We start from the raw sequence: 27,459 nt of genomic DNA on the forward strand, positions 1-27,459 counted from the left end.
CCAGATATATACCCAGGAGTGGAGTGGTAGCTCTAGTTCTTTATGGAATCTCTATTATTTTCCATAGTAACTGCACCAGTTTACATTCCCACCAGTGTTAGACTTCCCTGGTGGCTCAGATGGTAAGGAATCTGCCTGCAGTGCGGAGACCCAGTACCAGCCCTGGGTCAGGAAGATCCCCTGGGGAGGAGACTGGCTACCCACTCCATTAATCCTGCCTGGAGTATCCCGTAGACAAAGAAGCCCGGCAGGCTACAGTCCATGGGGTCGCAAAAGAGTCGGATGTGACTGAGCGGCTAACACTATATTACATCTACTATACCAGCAGTGTATGAGGGTTCCCTTTTTCCACACACTCTCCAGCATTTACTATTTACAGAATTTTTGATGCTAGCTATTCTGACTGGTGTGAGGTGATACCCTGTTGTGATTTTGATTTGCATTTCTCTAATAATCAGCCGTGTTGAGCGTCTTTTGCTTGCCTGTTGGCCAACTGTTTATCTTCTTTGGAGAAATGTCTGTTTAGGTCTTCTGCCCATTTTCTAATTGGGTTGATGTTTTTTATATTGAGTTGTACAAGCTATTTGTACATTTTGGAAGTTAACGCCTTGTCTGTTGCATCGTTTGCAAGTATTTTCTACCAATTTGTAGGTTGTGTTTTTGTTTTGTTGATGGTTTCCTTTGCTGTGCAGAAACTTTAAACTTTAATTGTTGTTCAGTCACTAAGTTACATCCTACTCTTTGCCATCGCAGGGACTGTAGCCTACCAGGCTCCTCTGTCCATGGGGTTTTTCCAGGCAAAAATACTGCAGTAGGGTTGCCGTTGCCGTTTCCTTCTCCAGCAGTATCTTCCCAGACCAGGGATCAAACCCACAGCTCCTGCATTGGCAGGTGAATTCTTTACTAGTGAGCCACCAACCTAGCCCATTAAGTTTGATTCAGTTCAGCTCAGTCGCTCAGTCGTGTCTGTCCCACTTATTTTTGCTTTTATTTCTTTTGCCTTAGCAGACTGATCTAAGAAAACATTGCTACAGTTTGTCCCAGAGAATGTTTTGCTTATGTTCTCTCCTAGGAATTTAATGGTGTCATGTCTTAAATTTATAATTAAACCAATTTGAGTGTAGTTTTGTATATGGTGTAAGGGAATGTTCTAATTTCTTTGATTTATATGTAGCTGTCTGGCTTTCCCAACACTACTTGTTGAAAAGACTGTCTTTTCTCCATTGTATATTCTTGCCTTCTTTGTCATAGATTAGATAACTGTAAGTGCATGGGTTCAATCAACTTTTAAGATAATAAATGCTTCTTACCCAAAAGAATACTTGCTCCCCAGTTGTAAGTTACTGAATAAACCTAGTTCTTCATTATAAAAATTATTTAAATAATAGTGGTTTGAATATAGAAACCTCACAATGAAAACAATAACAGCTCTGCAGTAGAACCTTACTTCTACCTACATCACTGTTTCCATGGAAAAAATGTATTCCACGTTCCAATTAAGATGCTATGGTCCTTCTGCTTCCTGAGTTTTTTTAGTTCCAATGATGACCAATCCACCACACGCACCTACAGTGTAGGACTTCCATTTTCCCCTCTAGTCTCGTTCTGGGAGCAGAGTTTAAGAGTTGGATTCAGAGGGTATAAAGGAAAGAACAGGGTTGCAGCTTTTAAAAGAGAGTACTTGGGGCTTCTGCTGGGAAGATATTTTTCAAATGACTCTCATGAGTAACCCTGATCATAAGGAAAGGAAGGGATGATTGTCAGTATAGCTCCAAACTTGGCAGAAGCAAAGTGATCCCCCTGCAACAGAATTTTGGACCATGTGGTTCTTTGATCTGATCCATAAGGGCGTTTCCTACCCTTCTTAAGAATCTGAAAGATATTATTAGTGGTGTTAAAAACGCAGATGCTGATCTTCGCAATAATGAGCTGTGGTAGGACGTCTCTGATCAAGAGGATCAATACCTGAAGTTTATATTAACTAAGCAGTATTATTTGTGCCCTGTGTTTTCCCACAGCATTACCATACTCTGTGATGTTTAACAGATGTATATGTTTTATGTTCATTTGTATTCAGTTAATGATTAAAAATTCAAGGTGAAAAGGTAATAATGCAGATAGGAAAATATGTGATGGTATGCTAAAACCTTTATGGAACTTAATAATGAGCCTCAGAGGTTTCTTTTAAACAACAGGCTTCCTGGGGTGGGATGAGATCTGCTGTCTTTCTTGTTAGTGTTCCCAAGTTTACTCTTTTTAAAAATAATTGTTTGCTTTTATAATGTTTAAAATTTTAATACTTTAAAGGTTTATTTCCATTTACAGTTATTGCAAAATATTGGCTATATTCCCAGTGTTGTACAATACATCCTTGAGCCTATCTTACATCCAATAGTTTGTACCAACCACTCCCCCACTCTATATTGTCCCCTGTAGCTAGTAACCACTAGTTTGTTCTCTGTGTCTTCCTTTTTTTTTATATTCACTAGTTTATTGTTGTTTTTTTTAATTCCACATGTAAGTGATATATAGTATTTGTCTTTTTCTGACTTACTTCACTTAGCATAGCAAGTTTGTCCATGTTGCTGCAAAAGGTAGAATTTCATTATTTTTAATGGCTGAGTAGTTTTCATTGGATATATATACCACATCTTTATCCATTTATCTGTTGATAGACACTTAGGTTGCTTCCTTATCTTGGCTATTGTAAATAATGCTGCTGGGTACATTGGGGTGCATGTATCTTTCCAAATTAGCATTTTTGGTTTTTTCAGATATATACCCAGAAGTGGAATTGCTGGGTCATATAGTAGTTCTATGTTTAATTTTTTTTGAGAAACCTCCATACTATTTTTCCACAGTAGCTGTACCAGTTTACATTCCCACCAACAGTGTATGAGGGTTCCCTTTTCTCTGCATCCTGGCCAACATTTGCCATTTGTGTTCTTTTTAATAATAGCCATTTGGACAGGTGTGAGGTGATATCTTCTTGTGATTTTTGATTAGCATTTTCCTGATGATTAGTGATGTTGAGCATCTTTTCATGTGCCTATCAGACATCTGCATTTCCTCTTTGGAAAAATGCATATTTGATTCTTTTGCCTGTTTTTTTTTAATTGAAGTGTTTGTTTTTTCGATGTTGAGTTGTATGAACTATTTCTATATGTTGGATATTAATTTTTTACCAGACATATTATTTGCAAAGATTTTCTCCCATTCAGTAAGTTTTCTTTTTGTTTTGTTACTGGTTTCCTTTGCTGGGCAAAAGCTTTTAATTAGGTCCAAGTTTAATCTTTAAATGAAACATAACGGACTAGGTATTAAATATGTTTTATTTCAGCTTTAAAAACTAAGCTGTTTTTTTATTTTCAATAAAAATTATTTAAATATATTAGTGTAATACAATATATTAGTGTTTGACTACTTTTCATCTTAATTTACCCCAAAAACAAATAGTGCCTATTCTATTTTTAGGAAATAGAGTGCCTACCAGAGAAGGAAATCAATCTTATTTAAGTCAGAACTCTTAGGTTTTCTTTCTGTAAGTGGTCTCTAAATAGATTAGGGATAAGCTAAGCTAAGCTAAGTCACTTCAGTCGTGTCCGAACCTGTGCGACCCCACAGAAAACCTCTTGTTTGACATCTGGTCTGTACACCAGCCTGTATAATGCTCCAGGAAGTCTAGCTGCAAAGGAACTTTTCAGGCTTTATCTGCTGGAATTCTTACATTCCCTTGGCTTTGGAACCCTATCTCCCCAGAAATTTCAACATCTTACATTCCTTTGTAAGCGAGGGAACAGAGCTATGGGAATCAGCTTGTTGCAGGCAAATGGCCCTTTCTCTGGGCAGAAAAAGGATTTGTGAAGCCACCTTGGCTGCAGTGGAGACAGAGAGCTGAAGCAGCATAATGGGAACCTCAGGTCTTTCTTCCCCTTGTTTTCAGGACGACAGAAAATATTTTGTACCTTCTCTAGAAAAAGTATAGGTTTATACTCTTTCATTTCACCTGTGTTCTGACTCTACCTGGGTGACCAGGTGACCTAGAACTGTCTTAGGTCCCGTAAGAGAATGTGCAAGGACTAAATTAATATTTTGTAGGAAAAGTTTTATTGTTTTTTAAATAAGTTTTTTGATAAGTAATTAATCCTGAAATGCCAGTGCCATTGTAAACCATTAAACAAATTTAAATGTTTTCTTTAATTAAATCAATCTTTATTACATCTCATAAACTTTAACATTCTTTTTTAAAACCAGCAAAGAAATAGGAAGATGACAGGACAGTGGGCAAACAAATTGTAGACTGACTAAGGATTTTTATTAAACACAGGAACGGTTGAGTTTTTAAAAACCCATAGGAAAAAGAATTGCATGTGATTGATTTTTAGTAGGGTAGTAATAACTTTCTAATCAATGGAAGAAATCAAGGCATTTGATTTGACCATATGAGAATGTAAATTTTTCTGTTTCACTATATTTATGCAGCTAAATAAAATATCAAACACTAGGGAAACACAACAAGTAAAACAAGAAGAAGGTTAAGGTTTACATTATTGGAATAACTCTTTAATTTAAGGCAATTATCTAACTCTTGTTAAATAAATAGGAAGAAGACAAGTAGCTCATACACGGGAAAGTTCAGTCAAAGAAGGATTACATAACCTCAGGAAGATATCTTTACAAATGTTGGCAAGGCTGCAGAAGCTGGTTTAATTATTTATTATTTCTAAAATGACCAGAAAAAGCTTTTCTCTTTTTCTTAACCTCAGAAATTATCCTAATGAAATTTTTTTTTAAATTAATAGTTTGTAAGTTGAGCAAAAGGGCTTAAGCAAGTATGATTTCTTAGAGGCAATGGAGAGTGATGTTACAAGTAATATTCTAATTGTGAAGATAGTAGTACCATGAGATGTCATGAAAGGTGGCCATAGTTGTATTTACACTGCTCAATTCAGTTCAGTTCTGTGAATAAGTAAGCCCATGGTCATTAATGGTGGTAGGACTGTGCTGTATTAAAATTTGTTTTGGTAACATTTACTGATTAGAAGAAATGTTAAGATTTGTTTTCTTAACAGTGTTTTTTTCCTCTTTTTAGCTGACTACACAGTCTCTGCCTTTTCCGTGTTTTCGTGGCCAGAGACATGACCTGACACCTTGATGACCAGTCTCAGGGCCCTCGGGTGACTGGCTGGGGCACCATGGAACTTAAAGTATGGGTGGACGGAGTTCAGAGGATTGTTTGTGGGGTCACCGAGGTCACAACTTGCCAGGAGGTTGTCATAGCCTTAGCTCAAGCAATAGGTAAGTGAACTCTCGGGGTGTCTGAGATGGACAGTTTATACCTATGCTGTCTGTTGTTGTTTCTTTTCGTTTGTTTTACGTATAAGAGTTGCATGGGTTTTGTTCATTTGGTTCCATAATACATGTCTTAGGTGCACTTTTAACTTATTGCTGTCCCCCACGCCCAGCTTAGGTCAATCTGTGAAGACACTTTTCTCTGCCTCTCCTAGATTTTACTGATCTTGAGTCTAGAGTCTGCACTGCCTTTTCTTCTCCTGATGTTTATCCTAAACAACAGTTTATGGAACTGAAAATGTTTTCTTGAGCCAAAACATGACTTTCAAGTTCCCAGACCCTTCATTAGGGAAAATCCAATTTACTTATTATTCTGAATACTTTTAGAAAAGAAAATACAACAAATTAAATGACATATTTCTTCCTGTAAAAAGTACAGAAAGATAGCATGCACTTTTTAAATTTTATACAGTGAAGGTGAAGTTGTCAAATCCATGGTTGCTGGCTCCATCTTATCCACTTACCCTGCTGCAACTTTTCTTCCTATTTATTCTCAATTCATCTTTATCATATTTTATATATATTTTTTAGTTGCTGTAATTCCTTTTGGAACATGATGAACGGATAAACACCTATACCAGTAAAGCCAGTGATGTGGGCTAAAGTTTGTATTTGTGTCTTAAATCCATCACTTAGCAAACATGTAGAGTTGACCCTTGAACAGCACAGGTTTTAACTGTGAGGTCCACTTACATGTGGTTTTTTTCCCAGTAGTAAATCCTGCTCTACTACACAATTCAAGGTTAGTTGAATCCATGAATGTGGAGGATCTGCAGATAGAGGGGCCAGCTGACTGTAAGTTAACATGCAGATTTTCAGCTGCATGAAGAGTTGGTGCCCCAGCCCCTGCATTGTTCTCCTTGCTAGGTACCATGCTAGTTTTTACTGAAAGCATGTCGTGCTAGCTCAGGCTGAAGACAGGTCACTGTTGCTATGGCACCTTTGCATCTGGTAGAGGTGACTATAGCCCAGCATTGTGGCAGAGGCACTGTTAGAAGTTGTAGTGTCCCTATGCAAAGACAGAGGCTTTCCTTTAATGCTGACGCCTTTTGATTTTTCCTGAAACACTGTATAGCACACTCATATATTAAAACAATGCTGAGAGTGCTAGGCTTTCACATCCCTTGAAATTTTCTTACATTTGGCACTATTATTATGTTTGTGGACATAAATTTAGTTATTAGAGAGCAGGAAATTAAGGCATTTAATTTTATCTCATATTCTTTCAACTTAGTCATCACCCCCTTTAAAAGCCTCACATAATTTATTTGTAATAAATGTTTAGTATTGTTGGTTTATTATCTTTCTTAGTGAAAACTAGAATTAGCAAGTATCAAATCTAACTTTCTTTTGTTATATTTGAGAATCAAGCCATGGACAGTGGTTAAAAAACAAGGACAAGCAGTTTTTAGAAAAGTCAGAGTAGTTGAAGACTATAATAAGCTGCCTTTGTTCAAATGGTAACCATGTTCTCTACACAGAATTTCAAGGGGAAACTGTCCAGATGTGCCAGATGTGTGTTTATCTGTTTGGACTAAAAAGGATACTTGTTTGTGGACAAGCTAAGAAGCTTTAACTGAACCTAACCCCCAATTTTGCTTCCTCAGTAACTCAGTCCAGAACTGTTTTGAAAAGTTGACGACTTGAGTACAAGATACTTTATGACATTTTTCCATACCTGGCTAAGCAACTCTTTTTCTGATTCATAAATACTTCATTGAATTTAGAATTCACCTGAGGGATGATTCAACTGTTGATCCCCGCTTCTGTTGTGCCATGAGATTTTCTCAGCCTCATGTTCAGTATGCTTCTGATACACACTTATATATTTATCTCCCTTGTCATGAGAGTTATTGATACTCCAAGTCTAAACATTAAATGAAAATGTTACTGTATTTTGACCTTATTTCTACTGTAAAAAATAATAGAGGACTTATTAATTAGGGAAATTTCTGCTATAACAAACACCTGGAGAAATCTCTGTGGCTTCACATAGTAAAAGTTTAGTTACACTAATAGCAGCATATGGACTGAGCAAAACTGCAGATGTTTCTAAAAAATTTACAGTGAAGCAACCTATAGAATAGCTTCTTGGGTTTAAGTCCACTTATTTGCCTCATATAGGGGCACTATACATATGATTAGGGATTATTGAGTTTTTCTGGATAGCTAAAATTGCTTTCAGGAAACCATCAGGATATAAAAACATGTACACAAGTTGGCAATCTGCAAATATATATGACAGCTAACAGTTTCTGACTCAATGTCATTAATACTGATCAATCAAATTAAGTTAGAAAAGAGCTTAAGACAAACCATAATTTGATATAAGAGTTTTTAAAATATTTATTTGGCTGCATCGGGTCTTGGTTGCTGCAGGCAAGACCTTTCTTTGCAGCACGCAGGCTCCAAGTGCAAGACTTCAATAGTTGGAATGCATGGGCTTAGTTGCCCACAGCACATGGGCTTCTAGTTCCCTGACCAGGGATCGAACCCATGGCCCCTGCATTGGAAGGCAAACTCCCAACCACTGGACCACTAGAGAAGTCCCTGATAAAAGATTTTTAAATGTTATCTACTAGTATAGATGAAAATCCTTTCTACTCTGATATTTGACTGCTTGACAGGTTATCTTTGGGTGGTAGAAATCAAACACTTTCTAAAATTATAAGACAGTAGCTAAAAGTGAGACCAGGATGACACAGTTAATTGGCGTGAAGTGATTAAACTGCCCAGCAGGAGTGCACTGTGTTTGGTCACTGTACACCCTAGGCTTTCTGAAACATTCCCAGTTATAAATATTCAACCTTGATTTTCCCATAAACTATCCCAGAAATGCCATTATTTCAGAGTTCAGACTGCTTCTCAAAACTGTACATGAAACAGAAAACCTTTGACGACTCATCTGTCTCAAGTTATAGTTGAGAAAATGCATTTGGTTTGATACAATCACAAACAAAAAATATGAAAAGAAGATACTTCTGCCCTCAAGTAGTTTAGAACTTAAAGTACAGCTTACAAAAGATTAGAGAGGAAGAGAAGAGGAAGAAACCAAGGAGACGAAGGGAAAGGTTTTTTGATTCATACTGCTTTGTGGCCTGGTGCCAGTGAAAGTATTGAAGATTCAGAGTTTTTCTCTGTTCCCACTTCTTGTCCTCATATCTTTTTCATTTGGGGACAGTCAAAGTGAAAGTTGCTCAGTCATGTCTGACTCTTTGCGACCCCTTGGACTATACAGTCCATGGGATTCTCCAGGCTGGAGTACTGGAGTGGGTAGGCTTTCCCTTCTCCACGGGATCTTCCCAACTCAGGGATTGAACCCAGTTCTCCCGCATCACAGGCAGATTCTTTACCAGCTGAGCCACAAGAGAAGCCCTTGTGGGCCAGAGCTAGCATTTAATAGAAACAAATTGACTGGAGCTGGGGGCACAAGGTGGCATGGATTGTTCTAAGAAGCCACATTTCTTAGAGTTTGCCCCAACAGAATCAGTTCTCAAACAAACACATGTTATACTGAACTCTAGTTTTACTGTTTGTTAATATTTCTTTCTCTTCTCTGAAAGTTCCTTCGTAGTGTGGAGGTCCTGCTTGTTTTTCTTATACCATTGCCTTTCCTGAAGCAGGTGCTCAATAAATCAGTTTCTGGAACTGCGGTGCCCCATAGACCTTTATGCAAGGATGGTGATGTTCTGTGCCTGTGTGTCCATTGTGGTAGCCTTGAGGCAGTGTAGCTGTTAACATACTTGAAGTGTGGCTAGTGTAACTGAGGAATGTTTAATTAAAGTTGAAATGTGACTAGTGGCTACTAGCTATTGTAGTAATATGCCTGATTGCTATCTAGACTTAAAATGTCAAAACCCAAGCTTTGTGTCCCAGCTATTGCCCATCCTCAGATTTCCTCCTCCTCATCTCCACACATAAGGACGCTTGCTTTTTTTTTTTCCAAACAAAAAATTTTAATTGTAATATTAAAGGATGAGCTAAAGGAGGAGCAAGGGGAAGAAAGAAAAACAGGAAGAAGTAAAGATAAAATGTGCCTCAGCAGGCAGGCCCTCCTAAATCCCATCCCACCTCAGACTCCCGGCCCAGCCCCGAAGACCAGCAAGGGGCTCTTTGCAGAACTCCGGAAAAGGTCTCACAGACCTGCTGCCTCACGACCTCCACTTCTTCCCCCGCCTTACAGGTCCTGCCTTCACGGTGATGGGGCCAAAGGAGCCCAGGGGCCTCCTCAGTTCAGTTCAGTCGCTCAGTCATGTCTGACTCTTTATAACCCCATGAACCGCAGCACGCCAGGCCTCCATATCCATCACCAACTCCCGGAGTTTACCCAAACTCAAGTCAGTGATGCCATTCAGCCATCTCATCTTATGTCGTCCCCTTCTCCTCCTGCCTTCAATCTTTCCCAGCATCAGGGTCTTTTCAAATGAGTCAGCTCTTTGCATCAGGTGGCCAAAGGACTGGAGTTTCAGCTTCAACATCAGTCCTTCCAGTGAACACCCAGGACTGATCCCCTTTAGGATGGACTGGCTGGATCTCCTTGCAGTCCAAGGGACTCTCAAGAGTCTTCTCCAACACCACAGTTCAAAAGCAGCAATTCTTTGGCGCTCATCTTTCTTTATAGTCCAACTCTCACATCCATACATGACTACTGGAAGAACTATAGCCTTGACTAGACAGACCTTTGTGGACAAAGTAATGTCTCTGCTTTTTAATATGCTGTCTAGGTTGGTCATAACTTTCCTTCCAAGGAGTAAGCATCTTTTAATTTATTGGCTGCAATCACCATCTGCAGTGATTTTGGAGCCCAGAGAAATAAAGTCTGACACTGTTTCCACTGTTCCCCCACATATTTGCCATGAAGTGATGGGACTGGAAGCCATGATCTTCGTTTTCTGAATGTTGAGCTTTAAGCCAACTTTTTCACTCTCCTCTTTCACTTTCATCAAGAGGCTCTTTAGTTCCTCTTCACTTTCTGCCATAAGGGTGGTGTCATCTGCATATCTGAGGTTATTGATGTTTCTCCCGGCAATCTTGATTCCAGCTTGGGCTTCTTCCAGCCCAGCGTTTCTCATGATGTACCCTACATATAAGTTACATAAGCAGGGTGACAATATACAGCCTTGATGTACTCCTTTTCCTATTTGGAACCAGTCTGTTGTTCCATGTCCAGTTCTAACTGTTGCTTCCTGACCTGCATACAAATTTCTCAAGAGGCAGGTCAGGTGGTCTGGTATTCCCCTCTCTAAGAAATTTCCACAGTTTATTGTGATCCATACAGTCAAAGGCTGTGGCATAGTCAATAACGCAGAAATAGATGTTTTTCTGGAGCTCTCTTGCTTTTCTAATGATCCAGCAAATGTTGGCAGTTTGATCTCTGGCTCCTCTGCCTTTTCTAAAACCAGCTTGAACATCTGGAAGTTCACAGTTCACATATTGCTGAGGTCAAAATGACCCCACCCGCACCTCAGAGATGAGGGTCTGAGCCCAGAATTGCAGACCAGTAACACTTGCTTTAATTGATTAGATCTAAAATCCTTGTGTTATCTTTGATTCTTTTCCTGCTCTAATACATTACAACTAATCCATCAACAAGTCCTGCTCTTACTGCTTCAGTGTATATCCAGAATCGTGTTTCTGCTCCTCCCCATGGCCACTAATGCTCGATATAAGCCATCATGACTCACTTAGATTTTTGCGGTGGCCTCCCAGCTCATTTCCCTGTATCATTCTGATCCCCTCCAGCCTATTCTCAACAGATTTATTTTAAAGTAGTGCTTTGAAAATGCATAAAGTCCATGGTCTTTATGAATCCCTACTCTACCCACAATCTCACTTATACTGTTGATTGCATTCCTCTTAAACATATCAGAGACATTTTGGCCTTAGTCTTTGTATCTGTTCTTCTCTCTGCTGAGAATACTGTGCACCCAGATGTCTTCCAAATTGACTTCCTTGGCTCACTGCTTAAATGTCATCTTTTTTAAAATATTTTTTAATAATTTTATTTACTTATTTATTTTTGGCTAGCACTGGGTCTTTTTCTTTTAACTTTTTATTTTGTATTGGAATATAACTCAGTTGGTAAAGAATCCACCTGCAATGCAGGAGACCCCGGTTTGCACCCTGGGTTGGGAAGATCCCCTGGAGAAGGGAAAGGCTCCCCACTCCAGTACTCTGGCCTAGAGAATTCCATGGACTGTATAGTCCATGGGATTGCAAAGAGTCGGACACAACTGAGCGACTTTCACCTTCACAGCTGATCAACAATGTTGTGAGAGTTTCAAGTGAACAGCAAAGGGACTCAGCCAAACACAGACATGTATCCATTCTCCCCCAAACTCCCCTCCCATCCAGGCTGCCACATAACATTGAGCAGGGTTCCCTGTGCTATACAGTAGGTCCTTGTTGGTTATTCATTTTAAATATAGCAGTGTGTACAATTGTATCATTTCTTCTTAGATTCCACATATAAGGGTTGTCATAGGATATTTCTCCTTCTCTGACTTACTTCTTTCAGTATGACGATCTCTAGTATATCCATGTTGCTGCAAGTGGCATCATTTCATTTTAATGGCTGAGTAATATTCCATTATATGTAAGTACCACATCTTCCTGACCCATTCCTCTATCAGTGGACATTTAGGTTGCTTCCTTGTCTTGGCTAATGTAAACAGTGCTGCAGTGAACACTGGGGTTCATGTATCCTTTTAGATCATGTTTTTCTCCAGATTCATGCCCAGGAGTGGGATTGCAAGGCCATATGGTAGCTCTATGTTTAGTTTTTTAAGGAACCTCTGTACTGTTCTCCATAATGTCAGTATCAATTTACGTACCCACCAAGAGTGTAGGAGGGTTCCCTTCTTTCTACACCCTCTCCATCTTTTATTGTTTGTGGATTTTTTGATGATAGTTATTCTGACTGGTGTGAAGTGATACCTCCTTGTAGTTTTGATTTGCATTTCTCTAATCATTAGCCATATCAAACATCTTTCATGTACCTGTTGGCCATCGGTTTGTGTTCTTTGGAGAAATGTCTGTTTAGATCTTCTGCCTACTTGTTGACTGGGTTGTTTGTTTTGATGCTGTTGAGCATCATGAGCTGTTTGTAAATTTTGGAGACTAATCCCTTCTTGGTCACATCATGTGCAAATATATTCTCCCAATCTGTAGGTTGCTTTTCATTTTGTTTCTATTTCATTTGCTATGCAAAAGCTTTTAAGTTAGGTCTCTTAAATGCCATCTTATCCCAGAGCCCCTCCCTGACTGCCCATCCACGCACACCTGTGCACACATATCCACACACATGCGCATACTCCCCATCTGCCATACTCTATTTTTCTCTATTGTACCCCGATACATTACCTATGGGCCACATTCCATTATCCACATTTTTAAAACCTAAAAAATTCTGAAACCCTAAAGTTTAATCATAGTTTGTTAGCCATACCGGTATACCTTGAACTCATTTGGGAGTAAAAACTGATCTGATTTGATATGAAGCTGAGGCTGTTTTTAATCTATATTTATTCAATTTGGCATGAAATTGATATATTTTACTTTAGAATTTTCAATATATTTGACTGTGGACTTGCAGGATAGCACTCTGCTACCTTTCTGTCATCCAAAAAATTCTTAATTTTTAGCATATCTGACCTTAAAGCTGTTGGATAATGGACAGTAACCTACATTCATTCATCCATGTCCTGTGTATTGCCTGCCGCTGTTTGGTTATTCCTTATTGCCATAGCTTAAAACCATGTCTAGCATGTAGTAGACACTCACACATACTTGTGAATAAATGAATGAATTTTTTAAAATTTCTGTGAACTTGGTTGAAATTGGTGCAGGCTGACCTGTACAGTACAGACTGAACTTGGGGACCATCTAATGTCCTATTCATCTGTAAGATTATATGATCCCTTAGAAGATAAAGAAAATAATATATCATCACATTTAACTCTTAATTTCATATATAAATGATCAATTTTAGAAAATTATGAATTGGTTAATTTTGTATCTGCTTACAAAGTGGCACTATCTATTGTAGACTGTTTTGAAGTTTAGCAAAACACAGGGAAGGTAAAAGAATCACTGATGACCTTGCTTCTAAGAGTAAACATTACAAGCAATGCTTTGTATGTACCTACAGATGAGCTTTAAAAAAAAAAAATTTCACTCTCCATAAAGCTTCACAGTTAGTCTCACTTTTCACTACTGAATTGGGAATTAAATTTTCCACATCATTTAATCCTCACAACAGTCGTATGAGAAGAGCCCTGTTATGACCCCTGTTTTGGAGGTGATGGAGCAAGGCACAGAGATGTTAAATGACTTGCCCAAACTCCTGTGGCTGGTAAGGAGCATCCTGGGATTCAAACCAGAAGTCTTGTTCAAGAACCCCACTGTTAACTACTGTTACACTGCATTCCTTATATCCTCTGTAATCCCAGTGGACAACTGTTAGAAAATATAGTTACCGACTGAATTACATTGAAGCGAAAACTAAAAATCCTTAGTAGTAAAATATATGGCTTTTTTATAACCAAGGTCATCTTTTACAATTTTTATATTTATAGCAATAGTATAGTGTATCAGCCATAATTCTAAGTGTCTTCTATATTTTCCACATCCCTAAAAGATTTTAACAAATGTGAACACATGTGATTCACAACATGCGTCAGTCAGGATGGGTAAGATTATGCTGCATTAATAAACAATCCCCCCAAACTTAGTGGTTTATATTGATGTGTTAGCTATTATTTTGGTTAATACTATTTATGTAAAGTAACCAGCACAAAGCCTAGCATATAGGGGACATACTCAGTGCTAATCATTATGAAATCAATGAATGTTCATTATTTTTAATGGTAGTAAATTTGTAATAAAATCCTAAGTAAGTCCTAAATTAATATGCAGTAATCCTGTGATTATGTGATAGTCTCATCAACACACTGGGAAGATATACTGTGAATGATTTAACAATGTGTTGAATGCACAGCTAGCTGATAGGTTATACTGTGTCACTGTCATCATAATATAAATACTCTATGGTAAGTTATCTTAATAGCTACATGCAGGACCTACAGAAAATTCACTGACAAATTTGCAGAATACTTGTATATCATCAGGAAATGTATATAATTCACCTTCCAGTGCAGGAGACTCAGGTTTGATTCCTGCGTCAGGAAGATCCCCCTGAAAAGCTACCCACTCCAGTTTTGTTGCCTGTGAAATCCCATGGGGTTGCCATTCCCTTCTCCAGAGGATCTTCCCAACCCAGGGATTGAGCCTAGGTCTCCAGCATTGCAGGCAGATTCTATACCAGCTGAGCCACCGGGGAAGAGACCTGTGTGTGTATGTGTGTGTATATGTATTTATATATATGATACAATGTAAGTTCTGTTACAGAGCAATGTTTATTATAAGAATTCTAAGTCATTATGGAATGGATTAATTAGGTTCACTAACTAATTCCAAAATGTTTGTAACTCAAGGGGCAAAGTATTGTCAGAAAAACTGAGTCAGACAGGATAGATTTTTCACCACAGATAAAGAATAATAAGTCAGATATTAACTGAAATTACTTATAATACATCCAGAAACAGGAGGATATGTTAGCATTAAATTCATAAGAAATCAGTACTAGCTCTCTGTCATGTTCTTTTGAAGAACATACATTATTCATCTTTGGAGTAAGGAGAATTTGATACTGGAGAAAAAAATCAAATGTCAGTTAAAACTAAAATTTTTGCAGAGCATTCATAATCAGGGTGTTTAATTGAATATATTCTCATGGCCTGACATTATTTCTGATAAATGTTTGTTCAGTATATATTTGTTGAATAAATAACAAGATGTGACACTTTTAAATGATGATTTTACTTTTGGTCTCTAAGGAGAAATTGCCTAAAATTGTTTCTAAAACAATAGTTGCCACTCTTTTTAAATGGTTGAAATAAGGGCATAATGCTTCTGGATGACTCATACTTGAATATTTGAGTATATATTTGGGTATATATTTCTAAAACTTCATATTACTCCATAAGTCATGTATTCCACTTTAAATTAGGTGAAAGTCATCTGTTACTTCATTTTAATTTCACTCATACAGTGAGATTCCACTACTGCACTAAAATCTCTTTGTGATGTTCCTCATTATATGAAGTTAATGATTCTTGGGATTATACTCAATTGCCTCAACTCTTCTAAAGTGTAGCCAGTATTTTATTTATCATTACAGATTATGGCATTCAGACCCAGGTAGCCAAAAGTTTTAAACTACAAATGCCACAGATAGATATTCCTTTTTATTTGTCTTAGGCTACATTGAGATAGTATACAAGGTAGAACTAAATGTATCCATTTAATAAACTGCATTAAAAGGAGTTCTGCAGGAAGAACTGGAATCTGTCTAAATGAAGTATTCAGATTCTGTAACACCTTGCCAAGTATAGGTATTAAAAACAATGATTATGGGATTTAACTCTTACATAAACTATCTAAAACCCAATTTCTATAATAAAATCAAAGTATTAATTCATATACCTCTTAAAAAGCTTTTTTATGTTGCTGGATGTATTTTTTTTTTTTTTTTTTTTTTACCTAAGTGCACTAAATATGCGTTATTTAACAAAAAGGAAAAGCTGGCAGTAAAAGCAATTCTAAATAATCTACCACGGCATTCTCATGGAATAGCAGTACCATTAAGCATTGGAAGAACCAGCTTTATATATAATTACAACTCAGTTACAGGCCTTAAAGATTTTAATTTCGTTCACACAGTGTAATTATTCAGTTTTCTTTTTAAAGATGCTTCATGGCCTGGTAGGATTAGAGAGCATTCTACTGGCCTTGTCTAACCCTTCATACAAACTGGTGAGGACACGGGGTCCAGGTGGCAGGAGAGAAATCCTAAAAGTCGCTGATGGACACCAGAGCCAGGAACACAAAGTGCTGTGATCTTTGAAGCAGTGTATACATATGGAACGAGTTTAACCTTGAAGATTGGTCATGTGTTTTTTCTGGGGGTAATTACAGTCATTTATAACCTGAAAATCTTAAGAACATTTTTATTCCAGAAAGCCAAATCCAGGGTGCTAAGACATTTCAGTCTCCTTTTTTGCCCAGGTATTTCCGATAATAGTAACAACTAATGGCGCTAGTGATAAAGAATCCGCCTGCCAAGGCAGGAGGCACAAGAGATGTGGGTTCAATCCCTGGGTTGGGAAGGTCCCCTGGGGTAGGAAATGCAACCTGCTCCAGTATTCTTGCCTGGAAAATCCCATGGATAGAGGAACCTGGTGGTCTACAATCCATGGGGTCGCAAAGAGTCAGACACGGCAGAGTGACTAACACACTGACTCTCAGAACCTGTGAGGTGCTACTGCCCTCCCCATTGTAGAAGTGGAGGGATGCTGCCCATCCATTTGGTAATTTACCCAAAATTAAAACTCCAGAAGACACAGAAAATAAATCTGTGGCTGTATATGAGCCAGTATTAGAATTGCTAGATGGCAGGGTAAGGTTTTTTGGTAATAATATTAACTATTAATGGATACTTTTTAAAATTGAGATATCATTGATATATAGGGGCTTCCCTGGTGGCTCAGGGAGACCTGGGTTCGATCCCTGGGTTGGGAAGATTCCCTTGGAGAAGGGAATGGCTACCCTCTCCAGTAGTATGGCCTGGAGAATTCCATGAACAGAGGAGCCTGGCGGGCTACAGTTCATGGGGTCGCAAAGAGTCAGACATGACTGTGCAACTTTCACTTTCATTGATATATAACATTAGTTTCAGATGTCTAATGAACACTTTTCACAAATTAATATCCATCTGACCCTCACGTCTTAAATGGAAATATTTAGGAAGTGTACTCAAACTAATGACATAAAGTTTCCTGAATCTTTATCTTCCATAATTACTGTTATATTCAGTATATTTTAATATAAATATAATTTTATTCTATTTTTGTTCTTTAATAGTATTTTTGCTTAAATTTGCTTAAGATTTTGTATTAAATCTTTTTAAAGACTCTGTGAAGTTATTATTTATCGAAAGTGAACAGGACTTCTCTTCAGGTCCCACTTTTTTTTGAAATTGTTTTGAAGAGTTGTTTTCATTGAGGTGGTTTTTTTTATTTGCCACAGGTGTGCAGGAAGGTGGGGCAGAGGAAGGCCTGTCCAGCGCCCGTTAGCCGAGCAGCAGGCCCTCCACTGGCTCCATGTCTCCCTTCAGGAGGAGAAACAGGGGCTCCAGCTTCCCAAGTCCTGATGTGCAGGGACACTGGTGGGATTCACCAAGTAGACGTTTGCTCGAGTTCTGAAGTCCTGCCTGGTTCCTGGGACCAGGTCCTGGCTTCCAGCAGGACTCTCTACTGCCTCCCTTAGTCTCAGTGGGAGGTCTTGCCCCAAACGAGGTCTGGGCAGTCAGACATTTGACGGGAAGATAGGTTAAGAATCTCATTGAGGTTTAAAGTCTCGAGATGATTTTCTAAAGCCAGTCTGAAGGGTATATGCAACTCGCATCCCATATTTTATTTATTTTTTTTTTTTTTAATTTTTATTAGTTGGAGGCTAATTACTTTACATCATTACAGTAGTTTTTGTTATACATTGAAATGAATTAGCCATGGATTTACATGTATTCCCCATCCCAATCCCCCCTCCCACCTCCCTCTCCACCCAATCCCTCTGGGTCTTCCCAGTGCACCAGGCCCGAGCACTTGTCTCATGTACCCAACCTGGGCTGGTTATCTGTTTCACCCTAGATAATATACATGTTTCAATGCTGTTCTCTTGAAACATCCCACCCTCGCCTTCTCCCAGAGTCCACAAGTCTGTTCTATACATCTGAGTCTCTTTTTCTGTTCTGCATATAGGGCCATCGTTACCATCTTTCTAAAGTCCATATATATGTGTTAGTATACTGTAATGGTCTTTATCTTTCTGGCTTACTTCGCTCTGTATAATGGGCTCCAGTTTCATCCATCTCATTAGAACTGATTCAAATGAATTCTTTTTAATGGCTGAGTAATATTCCATGGTGTATATGTACCACAGCTTCCTCATCCATTCGTCTGCTGATGGGCATCTGGGTTGCTTCCATGTCCTGGCTATTATAAATAGTGCTGCGATGAACATTGGGGTGCACGTGTCTCTTTCAGATCTGGTTTCCTTGGTGTGTATGCCCAGAAGTGGGATTGCTGGGTCATATGGCAGTTCTATTTCCAGCTTTTTAAGAAATCTCCACACTGTTTTCCATAGTGGCTGTACTAATTTGCATTCCCACCAACAGTGTAAGAGGGTTCCCTTTTCTCCATACCCTCTCCAGCATTTGTTGCTTGTAGACTTTTGGATAGCAGCCATCCTGACTGGCGTATAATGGTACCTCATTGTGGTTTTGATTTGCATTTCTCTGATAATGAGTGATGTTGAGCATCTTTTCATGTGTTTGTTAGCCATCTGTATGTCTTCCTTGGAGAAATGTCTGTTGAGTTCTTTGGCCCATTTTTTGATTGGCATCCCATATTTTATGTGTTACATATCTTAAGGAGTTCAGTATCTTCAAGTGAAAGTTTTAAAGGCATCATAGACTGGAATGAAATGCTTATTGAGAAGACACAGTTATCCAATAGGTCCTCTGTTGGGAGGCATTATTTTAGCTATTAACATATCCCATCTTGAAAATTTATTTTTGTCTTTTTTATCTAGGTCGAACTGGAAGGTACACTCTTATAGAAAAATGGAGAGATACTGAAAGGCACTTAGCACCTCATGAAAATCCTATCATATCCTTAAACAAATGGGGGCAGTATGCTAGCGATGTACAGCTGATCTTACGTCGCACGGGGCCTTCTCTCAGTGAGCGACCCACGTCGGATAGCGTGGCTCGAATTCCTGAAAGAACTTTGTACAGGCAGAGTTTGCCCCCCTTAGCTAAACTGAGGCCTCAGATTGACAAAACAATCAAAAGGAGAGAACCTAAAAGGAAATCATTAACATTTACAGGAGGTGCCAAAGGATTAATGGACATTTTTGGAAAAGGTAAAGAAACTGAATTTAAGCAAAAGGTGCTGAATAACTGCAAAACAACAGCAGATGAGTTGAAGAAGCTGATCCGTTTGCAGACAGAGAAGCTCCAATCCATTGAGAAAGAGCTAGAATCAAATGAAATAGAAATACGATTTTGGGAGCAAAAATATAATTCTAACCTTGAAGAGGAAATTGTCCGCCTGGAGCAAAAGATCAAAAGAAATGATGTTGAAATTGAAGAGGAAGAGTTTTGGGAAAATGAATTACAGATTGAACAGGAAAATGAAAAACAGCTGAAAGATCAACTTCAAGAAATAAGGCAGAAAATAACAGAATGTGAAAGCAAGTTAAAGGACTATTTGGCTCAAATTCAGACTATGGAAAGTGGTCTTGAAGCAGAAAAATTGCAACGGGAAGTCCAAGAGGCACAAGTAAATGAAGAAGAGGTTAAAGGCAAGATCGGTAAGGTCAGAGGGGAGATTGACATCCAAGGCCAGCAGAGTCTGAGGCTGGAAAATGGTATTAAAGCCGTGGAGAGATCTCTTGGCCAAGCCACCAAGAGGCTACAGGTAAGAACATTTTTATAAAAAGGATGTTTCCTCTGTTTAAAAGAATTAATATCTTTCGGCATCTTCTTTAATGATTATCCATTTCCCCTTACATTTAGAGTTAGAAACCTAACTTGGTTTATAAGTTTCTTAGAATTTCTGTGACTTAGGACAACACTAAGGTGGGAGGCTAAAACAAAGATGAGAGCTGGAGCCACAGGTCCTTTCCCATGAAAGCAGCTTTCTTACTGCGGCAGCGGCAGCACTAGGTAATTGGAGACAGGTGATGAGAATCTCAGAGCAGGAGTGGACACTGATGATGAGGCAGTGAATCTGACCTCCTCCTTTTAACGGTAGGGAAACCAAAGCTGAAAGAGATCGCCGAGAAGGGGTTCAAAAAGGTCGTGTGGCTAGCTGACTGTAATCGCCTTCCTTTGTTGCTAACCACGTCTTCTCTCCTCTCCAGAGGGGCAGGTTCCTCCTTGACTTTTTCCCATCTCTAAACCACATACAGGAACATTTGTACTTCACATTCAGACCATGATCACTCAGCTTATATTTTATTTCTTGGATGCCCATTCTTGGAAAGACAATGTGGTAGTAAATGTTATGGGAGTTGCAAAGAGGTATCAGTTTCTAACAGCTGAAATGAGGAGACACAATTGATTATAAAATGGTTACTTAACATTTTTCTGATGATTTTTTGTTTTGGGATGTGGACCATTTTTTAAGTCCCTGTTGAGTTTGTTACACTATTGCTTCTGTTTTATTTATTTACTTGTTTTTAGTGTTTTGGTCGCGAGGCATACCAGGGACAGAAACCACACTTAACCGCTGCACCACCAGGGTAGTCCCTGGCTACTTACGTTTAAACTGAAGTTAAATAATATTCAATAAAGTTGCTTACAAATATTAAATAAAGTTAAATTTCTGTTTTAGTCATATTTGGCCACATCTCAAGTGCTCAGTAGCACATATGTTCAGGGGCTAATGTATCGGACAGTGCTGGTTTAGAAGCTCTGTAATGATGGATCAGGGTGAACCATGAGGCTTCACGGCACAGTGGTTAGAAATTCAGACTGTATGTAGTAACAGCATCTCCAAATAGTGCCCGTGCACATTGGAGTTTGAGAAGAGATGCTTTAGGAGGAGGAACGTTCCACAAGCAGAGAAAGCTGAGGTTTCAGGAAGAATTGGTAAGATTTCCTATCTCTGCCACCCATTGCAGTGCGAGGTAGAACTACCAGCATATATTGGAAAATGAGGGATTTCTCGGTAACAGGAGGTTGTTAACCTTTGACTGGTCAGTATTACAGTGTTCTGTTCAGTTGCTCAGTCCTGTGCGACTCTTTTACAACCCCCTGGCCTGCAGCACGCCAGGCTTCCCTGTCCTTCACCATCTCCCGGCCTTTGCTCAGACTCACGTCCATTGAGTCGGCGATGCCATACAACCTTCTCATCCTCTGTCAACCCTTTATTTAAACTCTTAAGGGTACATTTGGAAATTATATTGCCTTGATATTACACCCTAACTTATGAAAATTGTTATTAGTAAACCCCACTTCCTGTGAAAAGTATCTGATAATCAACTTACTCAGATATCTCCAAGTACCCCCTACACTCAAAGTAGCAAAAAACCACCATTCCTTTCTCTTTTCTCTTCCCTACCCTCACCAGGCCCTTCAGACACACCCAGCTTAGATGAGGCCCTGCTGCTTTTTCTTACAGAGCCCTAAGAGAGAAAGAAGAAAGTCCATTTGAATAACAGGGTGCTTCTCCTTGCTTTTGGAGCTTTTTGGCCATCCAAACTCGGTCTCCTTACTTTAGAGCTCTTCAGTTCACAGACCTGCTTGTCAAGGATTTAGAAACCCCATAGTGGGAATCTTGCTTTCCTCCTGCTCTAATGTAAATCTCAGTAAAGCATTTCATGAAAACCTAAAAACAGTTAAAAAAAAAAAAAAGAAGCCCGAATCTCATGAACTAAATGGCTATTAATTTTGCTGTATATTATGAAGTAGTGGGCTCCCCTGGTGCCTCAGTCGGTGAAGAGTCTGCCTGCAATGCAGGAAACCCGGGCTCAATACCTGGGTCAGGAAGATCCCCTGGAGAAGGAAATGGCAGCCCATTCCGGTATTCTTGCCTGGAAAATTCCATGGACAGAGGAGCCTGATGGGCTACAGACCATGGGGTCACAAAGAGTCAGACACAACTGATTGACTAACACTTATTTATGAAGTAGATAATGGGGAAGTATCGTTATGAAGAGCTTAACAAGATTGCTGTAAACACTGGGATAGATGGAATCCAGTATTTTGTTCATGAAAGTCTACAGACATAGATTTATTTCATCAGGTACATAGTGTACTCCTAGCAGAGGAAGGCATGACATTTAAAAGCACAAACTGAAGAAGCTGCTGTCTTTTATTTGCCTGTTTTTTGGCCCATGCCACTGAGTGAGCTTAGCCTCCTCAGCCCAGAATGTCGATATAAGCCGGGTTTGTTACAAGCACTCTTGTGAAAGTGAGCATCCCACAGTTAACCCCACAGCAGGCGGACAGTGACCAGGGTGTCTGTAGCTGGCCAAGAGTGAGTCCTCAAATTTTAGAAAAAATTTAACTTCTGTCTAGGACAAAGAACAAGAATTGGAGCAGTTGACCAAAGAGCTGCGGCAAGTCAACCTCCAGCAGTTTATCCAGCAGACAGGGACGAAAGTCACCGTCCTGCCAGCGGAACCCATTGAAGTGGAGGCCTTGCATGCAGACATAGAAAGGGGTAAGATTTGAGAAACCATTTTTAAAAAACTTTATTTTCACTGTTAACTTGGAATAAACTACTTACATTTGGTTGCAACATTCTACTACTACTCAAAGCTGATTCTTGGGTCACTTAAAGAAATTTTTCCTGGGAAGAATCAATAATATTTACGTTATTTATTTACTTAGATGGGCAGATATCCTATCATTAATTTTAAACTGTTTCCTTGCAAACTTTTCCTGAAATATATGTAAGTTATAGTCTATTAAATTGAGTGTTAACTTCTCTCTGTTCTAAGGCCCCTTCTTCCTCTCCTAAAAGTCTTTGTTATTAATTTGTGCTGGTATTTAAAAGACAGTGCTAAATCTGCGTATGCCTATGATATGAACAACCCAGAAGGAGAGGCACAGTGCTCACCGTTTTTAAAAGATCATGAAGTCCTCAGATGACTGAAACTATTTTATCAACTGAGAGGGTCAAGCAGACTCAGCCTGCCTCTCACCCAGAACCTATGGGGGTGCAGTCATTACTCTGTATCATTTGGCTCTTGAGAACAGGGAAAGTTCTAATTTCTCATGTCAGTGAGTACTCCAGGTCACAGGTGCAAACATCAAACGACTTTCTCTGTTTCTTGTTTAGAGGCACCATTCCAGTCCGGGTCTCTGAAGCGGCCTGGCTCCTCTCGGCAGCTCCCCAGTAACCTGCGTATTCTACAGAATCCTATCTCGTCCGGTTTTAATCCTGAAGGCATATATGTATAACGCTACCTGTCTTCAGGGTAGAGATCCAGTAAAGGTACCAAGGACAGTGAAGATTCCTTCTTTGATTTTGTGCCAATGATGAACAGAGGCTCTGTTTCACAAGCCACCGTATCTTTTTCTGTCCTAAGTTGCATACCACTTGGAGCCATACCCTCTGCACTGATGCTAAAGAACAAAGAATCTGTGTTTCCACACATCCACAGTGTTGACATTTTTGTCCAGCAGCTGTCATGCCAAGCCTTCATTTTTATTTGTAGCATTTTGAGAGCATTAGGAAAGTATTATACAGTGTGCATACGTAAATAAAACCGTGACTCAAGAGTGAAGAGAAATATGTGACTGACTTAGTTTATTTATTCCATGTAATCAGTTGATGAGTGAATGTTGATGTTTTAATATTTTTTATTAATACTTATCCTGTGACTGAATTACATTACATATCGTGTGATAATGACTTCGTGTGCATGTTGCCAGACTCCACGCATTGCTGACTTACAGCTCCACAAGTCGTAGGGCGCTCTGCCATTGTGAACCCATCCTAGCCACTGCTTAATTAGGTGAGAGAATTCAGGTTTTCTTTTTAATCTGAAGCTTAATCTTTCCTTTACAGTATTTCCAGCATAGGAATGACCACATACAAAAACGGAAATATTTTCATGAAGTCAATTTTATATATATGTTTAAAATGTTTGCAGTGCTTCAGACACTGTTGAACAAAAATATACTTGTTGAATATCTGTCCAACAGGCATGGGGTTTCCCGTAACATGATGTGTTTTGTTTCTGCCCTGCCTTTTATTTTAGTCTCATGGATCCTCAGAGTTGCCATAGTAGACAAATTAGAGATGTCTGAGGATATTTTCAGGAAGGTTGCTTTAAGTGATATATTTTTTAAAATAATCCACTTTGTATGTATGGTTATTGCTGAAAGCACCCTGGATAAGTTATTGCTTGCACATAATTTACTGTGTACATTATAAACAGTTGCAATTTCTCCAGTCATTTAGACAGAAAGTAGATTGGAGTTAGGTACTTTTTACTAAGGAAATAAAGTTAAATTCAGTGTTTGTTTCCATTAATTTTCAGTTTGACTTTTACAGGACATGAAGCTCCCTCTGTGCATATATTTTCTTATTTATAAAACCAAAAATGAGTCAACACCCCTCCCATGAGTACTGACCTGAGATGTGCCAGATTATCTGGATGGATGTGGTCAGATACCTAGCCATTTTTACATTCCCTCTGATCAGAATTTGGTACAATATAATTTAGACTTTATTCTAAATTTAAAATAGTTTTTAATTCTGAGGAAAACATATTGTCTGTATTATTGACATGCAACAGAATAAAAGTGGGTTAGTATATTAATGCCATGGTAACAATAAAAAGATGTAAGTTATACGCTATGCATGAGGGCAACTTTGGATGTTTTAAACTTATTTGACTTATTTTTGGTTTAATGAATGCTAAGAATGCTGCTATATTTAGGTTTCCAATGAAAATTTTTAAGAATGGCTATGACAATGTATAGAAGCTTCTAGAGAACTGAAAGTAATAATGCATAGTTGCCTTTTCTAATCCAGCTAAATGGCAGACCTCAACTAAAGATATTTTCTTTGGGTTCTTAGAATTACCAAGTTGACCTTGCCATTATACTGTTTTGCAAAAAAAAACTTGATAAATCAATGATTCTTACCTAATAACCACAACCTATACACATTTGCTCTCAGTTTGTAATAGTTATTTCATATCTATATATATTTAAAAATTAGAATTAAAAAATCAAAATAATTTGTAGATTTTCTGATAATAATGGTTTATGTATGCCCGATATATGCCTTATTTTTAAAAGGTTCCATTCTATACTGGGTCATTTTGTTATTGTTGTTCAGAGAATTGAGATCTTATTCACAAAGAAAAACAATTTTTATAAATTGATTACATTCTATTTAAATCAAAACGTTAAACTGAAGACATATTAGACTTTGCAATTTTTCATTGCAAAGATACCTGGGCATACCATGAAAAACAAAAAGTCAGGATCCAACGCAATTGTTGTCAGTTATTATCAGCATTAACCTAATAACTTTTAAAAAAGGCTGGCCGGGTCCTGACAGTTCATCTGAATTTTCAAGCTGCCAAATAATCTTCACAGACCTAATTACGGATAGAAACACTATTTCCTAGATAAGAAGATCATATAAATGTGAATTTGATTAACACAATGAGCAGCTGTACTTTTTAACCAGTTATATGACTTCTGGAAGTACATCTCTAAGAAATCTTTTCTAAGTCTTTTTTTAAAATAGAGTAAAGAAAAGTCATCTCCCTAAAACATCTTAAAAATATCTTAGTCTATTTCTGATCATTTTTATCTATTGTAAATACAATGAGTTAGATTAAGTACCACATCTTTGGATATATTTCAGAGAGGGGAAGTGGGCACTGGTATGCAAAAATACTAAATAGAAAATTTTGCATCTGGGGGAATATTCAGTTTCTGAATACTAAGTTCAATTATAAGTTTTTTAAATTATTGTTACACTGAAAGTTGTTTAATTGTGATTTTCTACAGGTATTAAATACATTAGAAGATTTTTTTTTCCTTACCAAGGGATGATTTGAAATAGTATTAGTATATTTGACCCTTTGGAGTGTTTGTCATCCTCAGAGAATGATCCGTAGTGGGTTGCCTCAGTCCTTTTTTTTTTTTTTCTCTGATGAAATATTTTGGTTAGCTTTTTTTTTTTTTTCCTAATGTATGGGGAATTTATGTGAGATTTTGGTTGGTGTTAATAGGAGTTACCTAAATAATTAATTCCCTCAGCCATCACTGAGCTAGTCATCAATTTCTGTAGTTCAAATTAACTGTAGATGAAAGCTAAAACAAGACTAAGACAGTAAAAACATAGAACTTACGCTGTGAAATGTGAATATTAACAAAGAACAAAAAAGCACTCGCTTCCAGAATATAAATACATTTTTTACCTGCACTAAAAGAATATTTTCTTTGTGAATAAGAGCAAAGTGGCCTTTCAAGAAAAGAAACTTCATTTAAATCCACTTCTGTGAACACCTTTCCAAGTTAGAACTATAATAACAGATTGAGGAAATAACATGGAAAAGGCAAAAAAAACCTCTTGACTTCAGGTGTGCAAAGGGCATGAGCAGATGGACGGTTCCCTGTGTACATTGCCTTTGAAAATTTGGGCCTTAATTTATATGTAAATAACAGTTCTGTGTTCACATCCCTCTTCTACCTAAAGTTGTCTTTATTAGTCCATATTGTATTAAAATTTAGCTCATTAAGTCTTTTATATTATGTCAATTTTGGGTTTTTTTTTTTTACGTTGCATGTTTATGCTATTTGCTACAGTGTTTTTCAGTTTGGGTTGAAGGCCATCAGCTGTATGGAGAAGACAAAACAATCACTATTTATTCAGTCTTGCTGCTTTACATTTCCAGAATAAGCTTTCGATGCCAGGACAGTGACTGCTTGAAAGCTGCAGGAGCTCTATTCCAATGCATTTTATATATTTTTAGAAACCAAATAAATGCAGATAACTATTTAGTATACTAATTATATTAAACCAGCAGAAATATAAAGGCAATAAAGTATATACATATATATATGGGGGGAGGGGAAAGGTTAAAAAAATAGGTTTACAGCCAGACACAGTGATAAGCCCTAAATGTATTTCTCAATCTGTCTTTCTTTATTGACCCGAAGAGGATTTGAGTTGCTGCAGCTTTAAACAGAAAATTGCCATGTTCACCTACTATGAACCCCTAAGTATGCTTTTAGTACTGCTTTGCTTCTGTACAAGTAAAATACCTGTAATCTGTATTATATGTAATTATTTCTTTTCTTTTGACTGTCATTTCAAAATGTATATTTTCTGATTATTATCATGAGCTGTAAAACAAAGGATCAATATCTGATATTCTCCCAAATAATAAATTTTCAGGATTCACTGGGGCATTACAATTGCTGGCTTGTTTCTTTAATATTTT

The 27,459-nt window shown here is 38.1% G+C and overlaps 1 protein-coding gene across 2 annotated transcripts; it reads left to right on the forward strand.

Annotated features, from left to right (window-relative positions):
• The first annotated feature begins 104 nt into the window (after positions 1-104).
• On the forward strand, positions 105-27,433 carry RASSF8 (Ras association domain family member 8). Of its 2 annotated transcripts, none has more exons than XM_020911740.2 (5): positions 105-122; positions 5,093-5,298; positions 19,063-19,952; positions 22,559-22,703; positions 23,325-27,433. In XM_020911740.2, the coding sequence occupies exons 2-5, from the start codon at positions 5,196-5,198 to the stop codon at positions 23,444-23,446; spliced, it is 1,260 nt and encodes a 419-aa protein (XP_020767399.1). In that variant the 5' UTR covers positions 105-122; positions 5,093-5,195; the 3' UTR covers positions 23,447-27,433. The 2 variants fall into 2 exon arrangements, with proteins under 2 accessions (XP_020767399.1, XP_020767398.1); XM_020911739.2 differs by lacking the exon at positions 105-122 and adding an exon at positions 1,491-1,573.
• Positions 27,434-27,459: the final 26 nt, after the last annotated feature.

This window comes from Odocoileus virginianus, chromosome 23 (assembly GCF_023699985.2).
Source record: "Odocoileus virginianus isolate 20LAN1187 ecotype Illinois chromosome 23, Ovbor_1.2, whole genome shotgun sequence".
NCBI classification, from domain to species: Eukaryota; Metazoa; Chordata; class Mammalia; order Artiodactyla; family Cervidae; genus Odocoileus; species Odocoileus virginianus.

Coding starts and splice junctions, on each gene's coding strand:
- RASSF8 (XM_020911740.2), top strand. CDS start 5,196: ATGGAACTTAAAGTATGGGTGGACGGAGTTCAGAGGATTGTTTGTGGG. Junction 5,299..19,062: donor AGCCTTAGCTCAAGCAATAG/GTAAGTGAACTC, acceptor TTTTTTATCTAG/GTCGAACTGGAAGGTACACT. Junction 19,953..22,558: donor AAGCCACCAAGAGGCTACAG/GTAAGAACATTT, acceptor ACTTCTGTCTAG/GACAAAGAACAAGAATTGGA.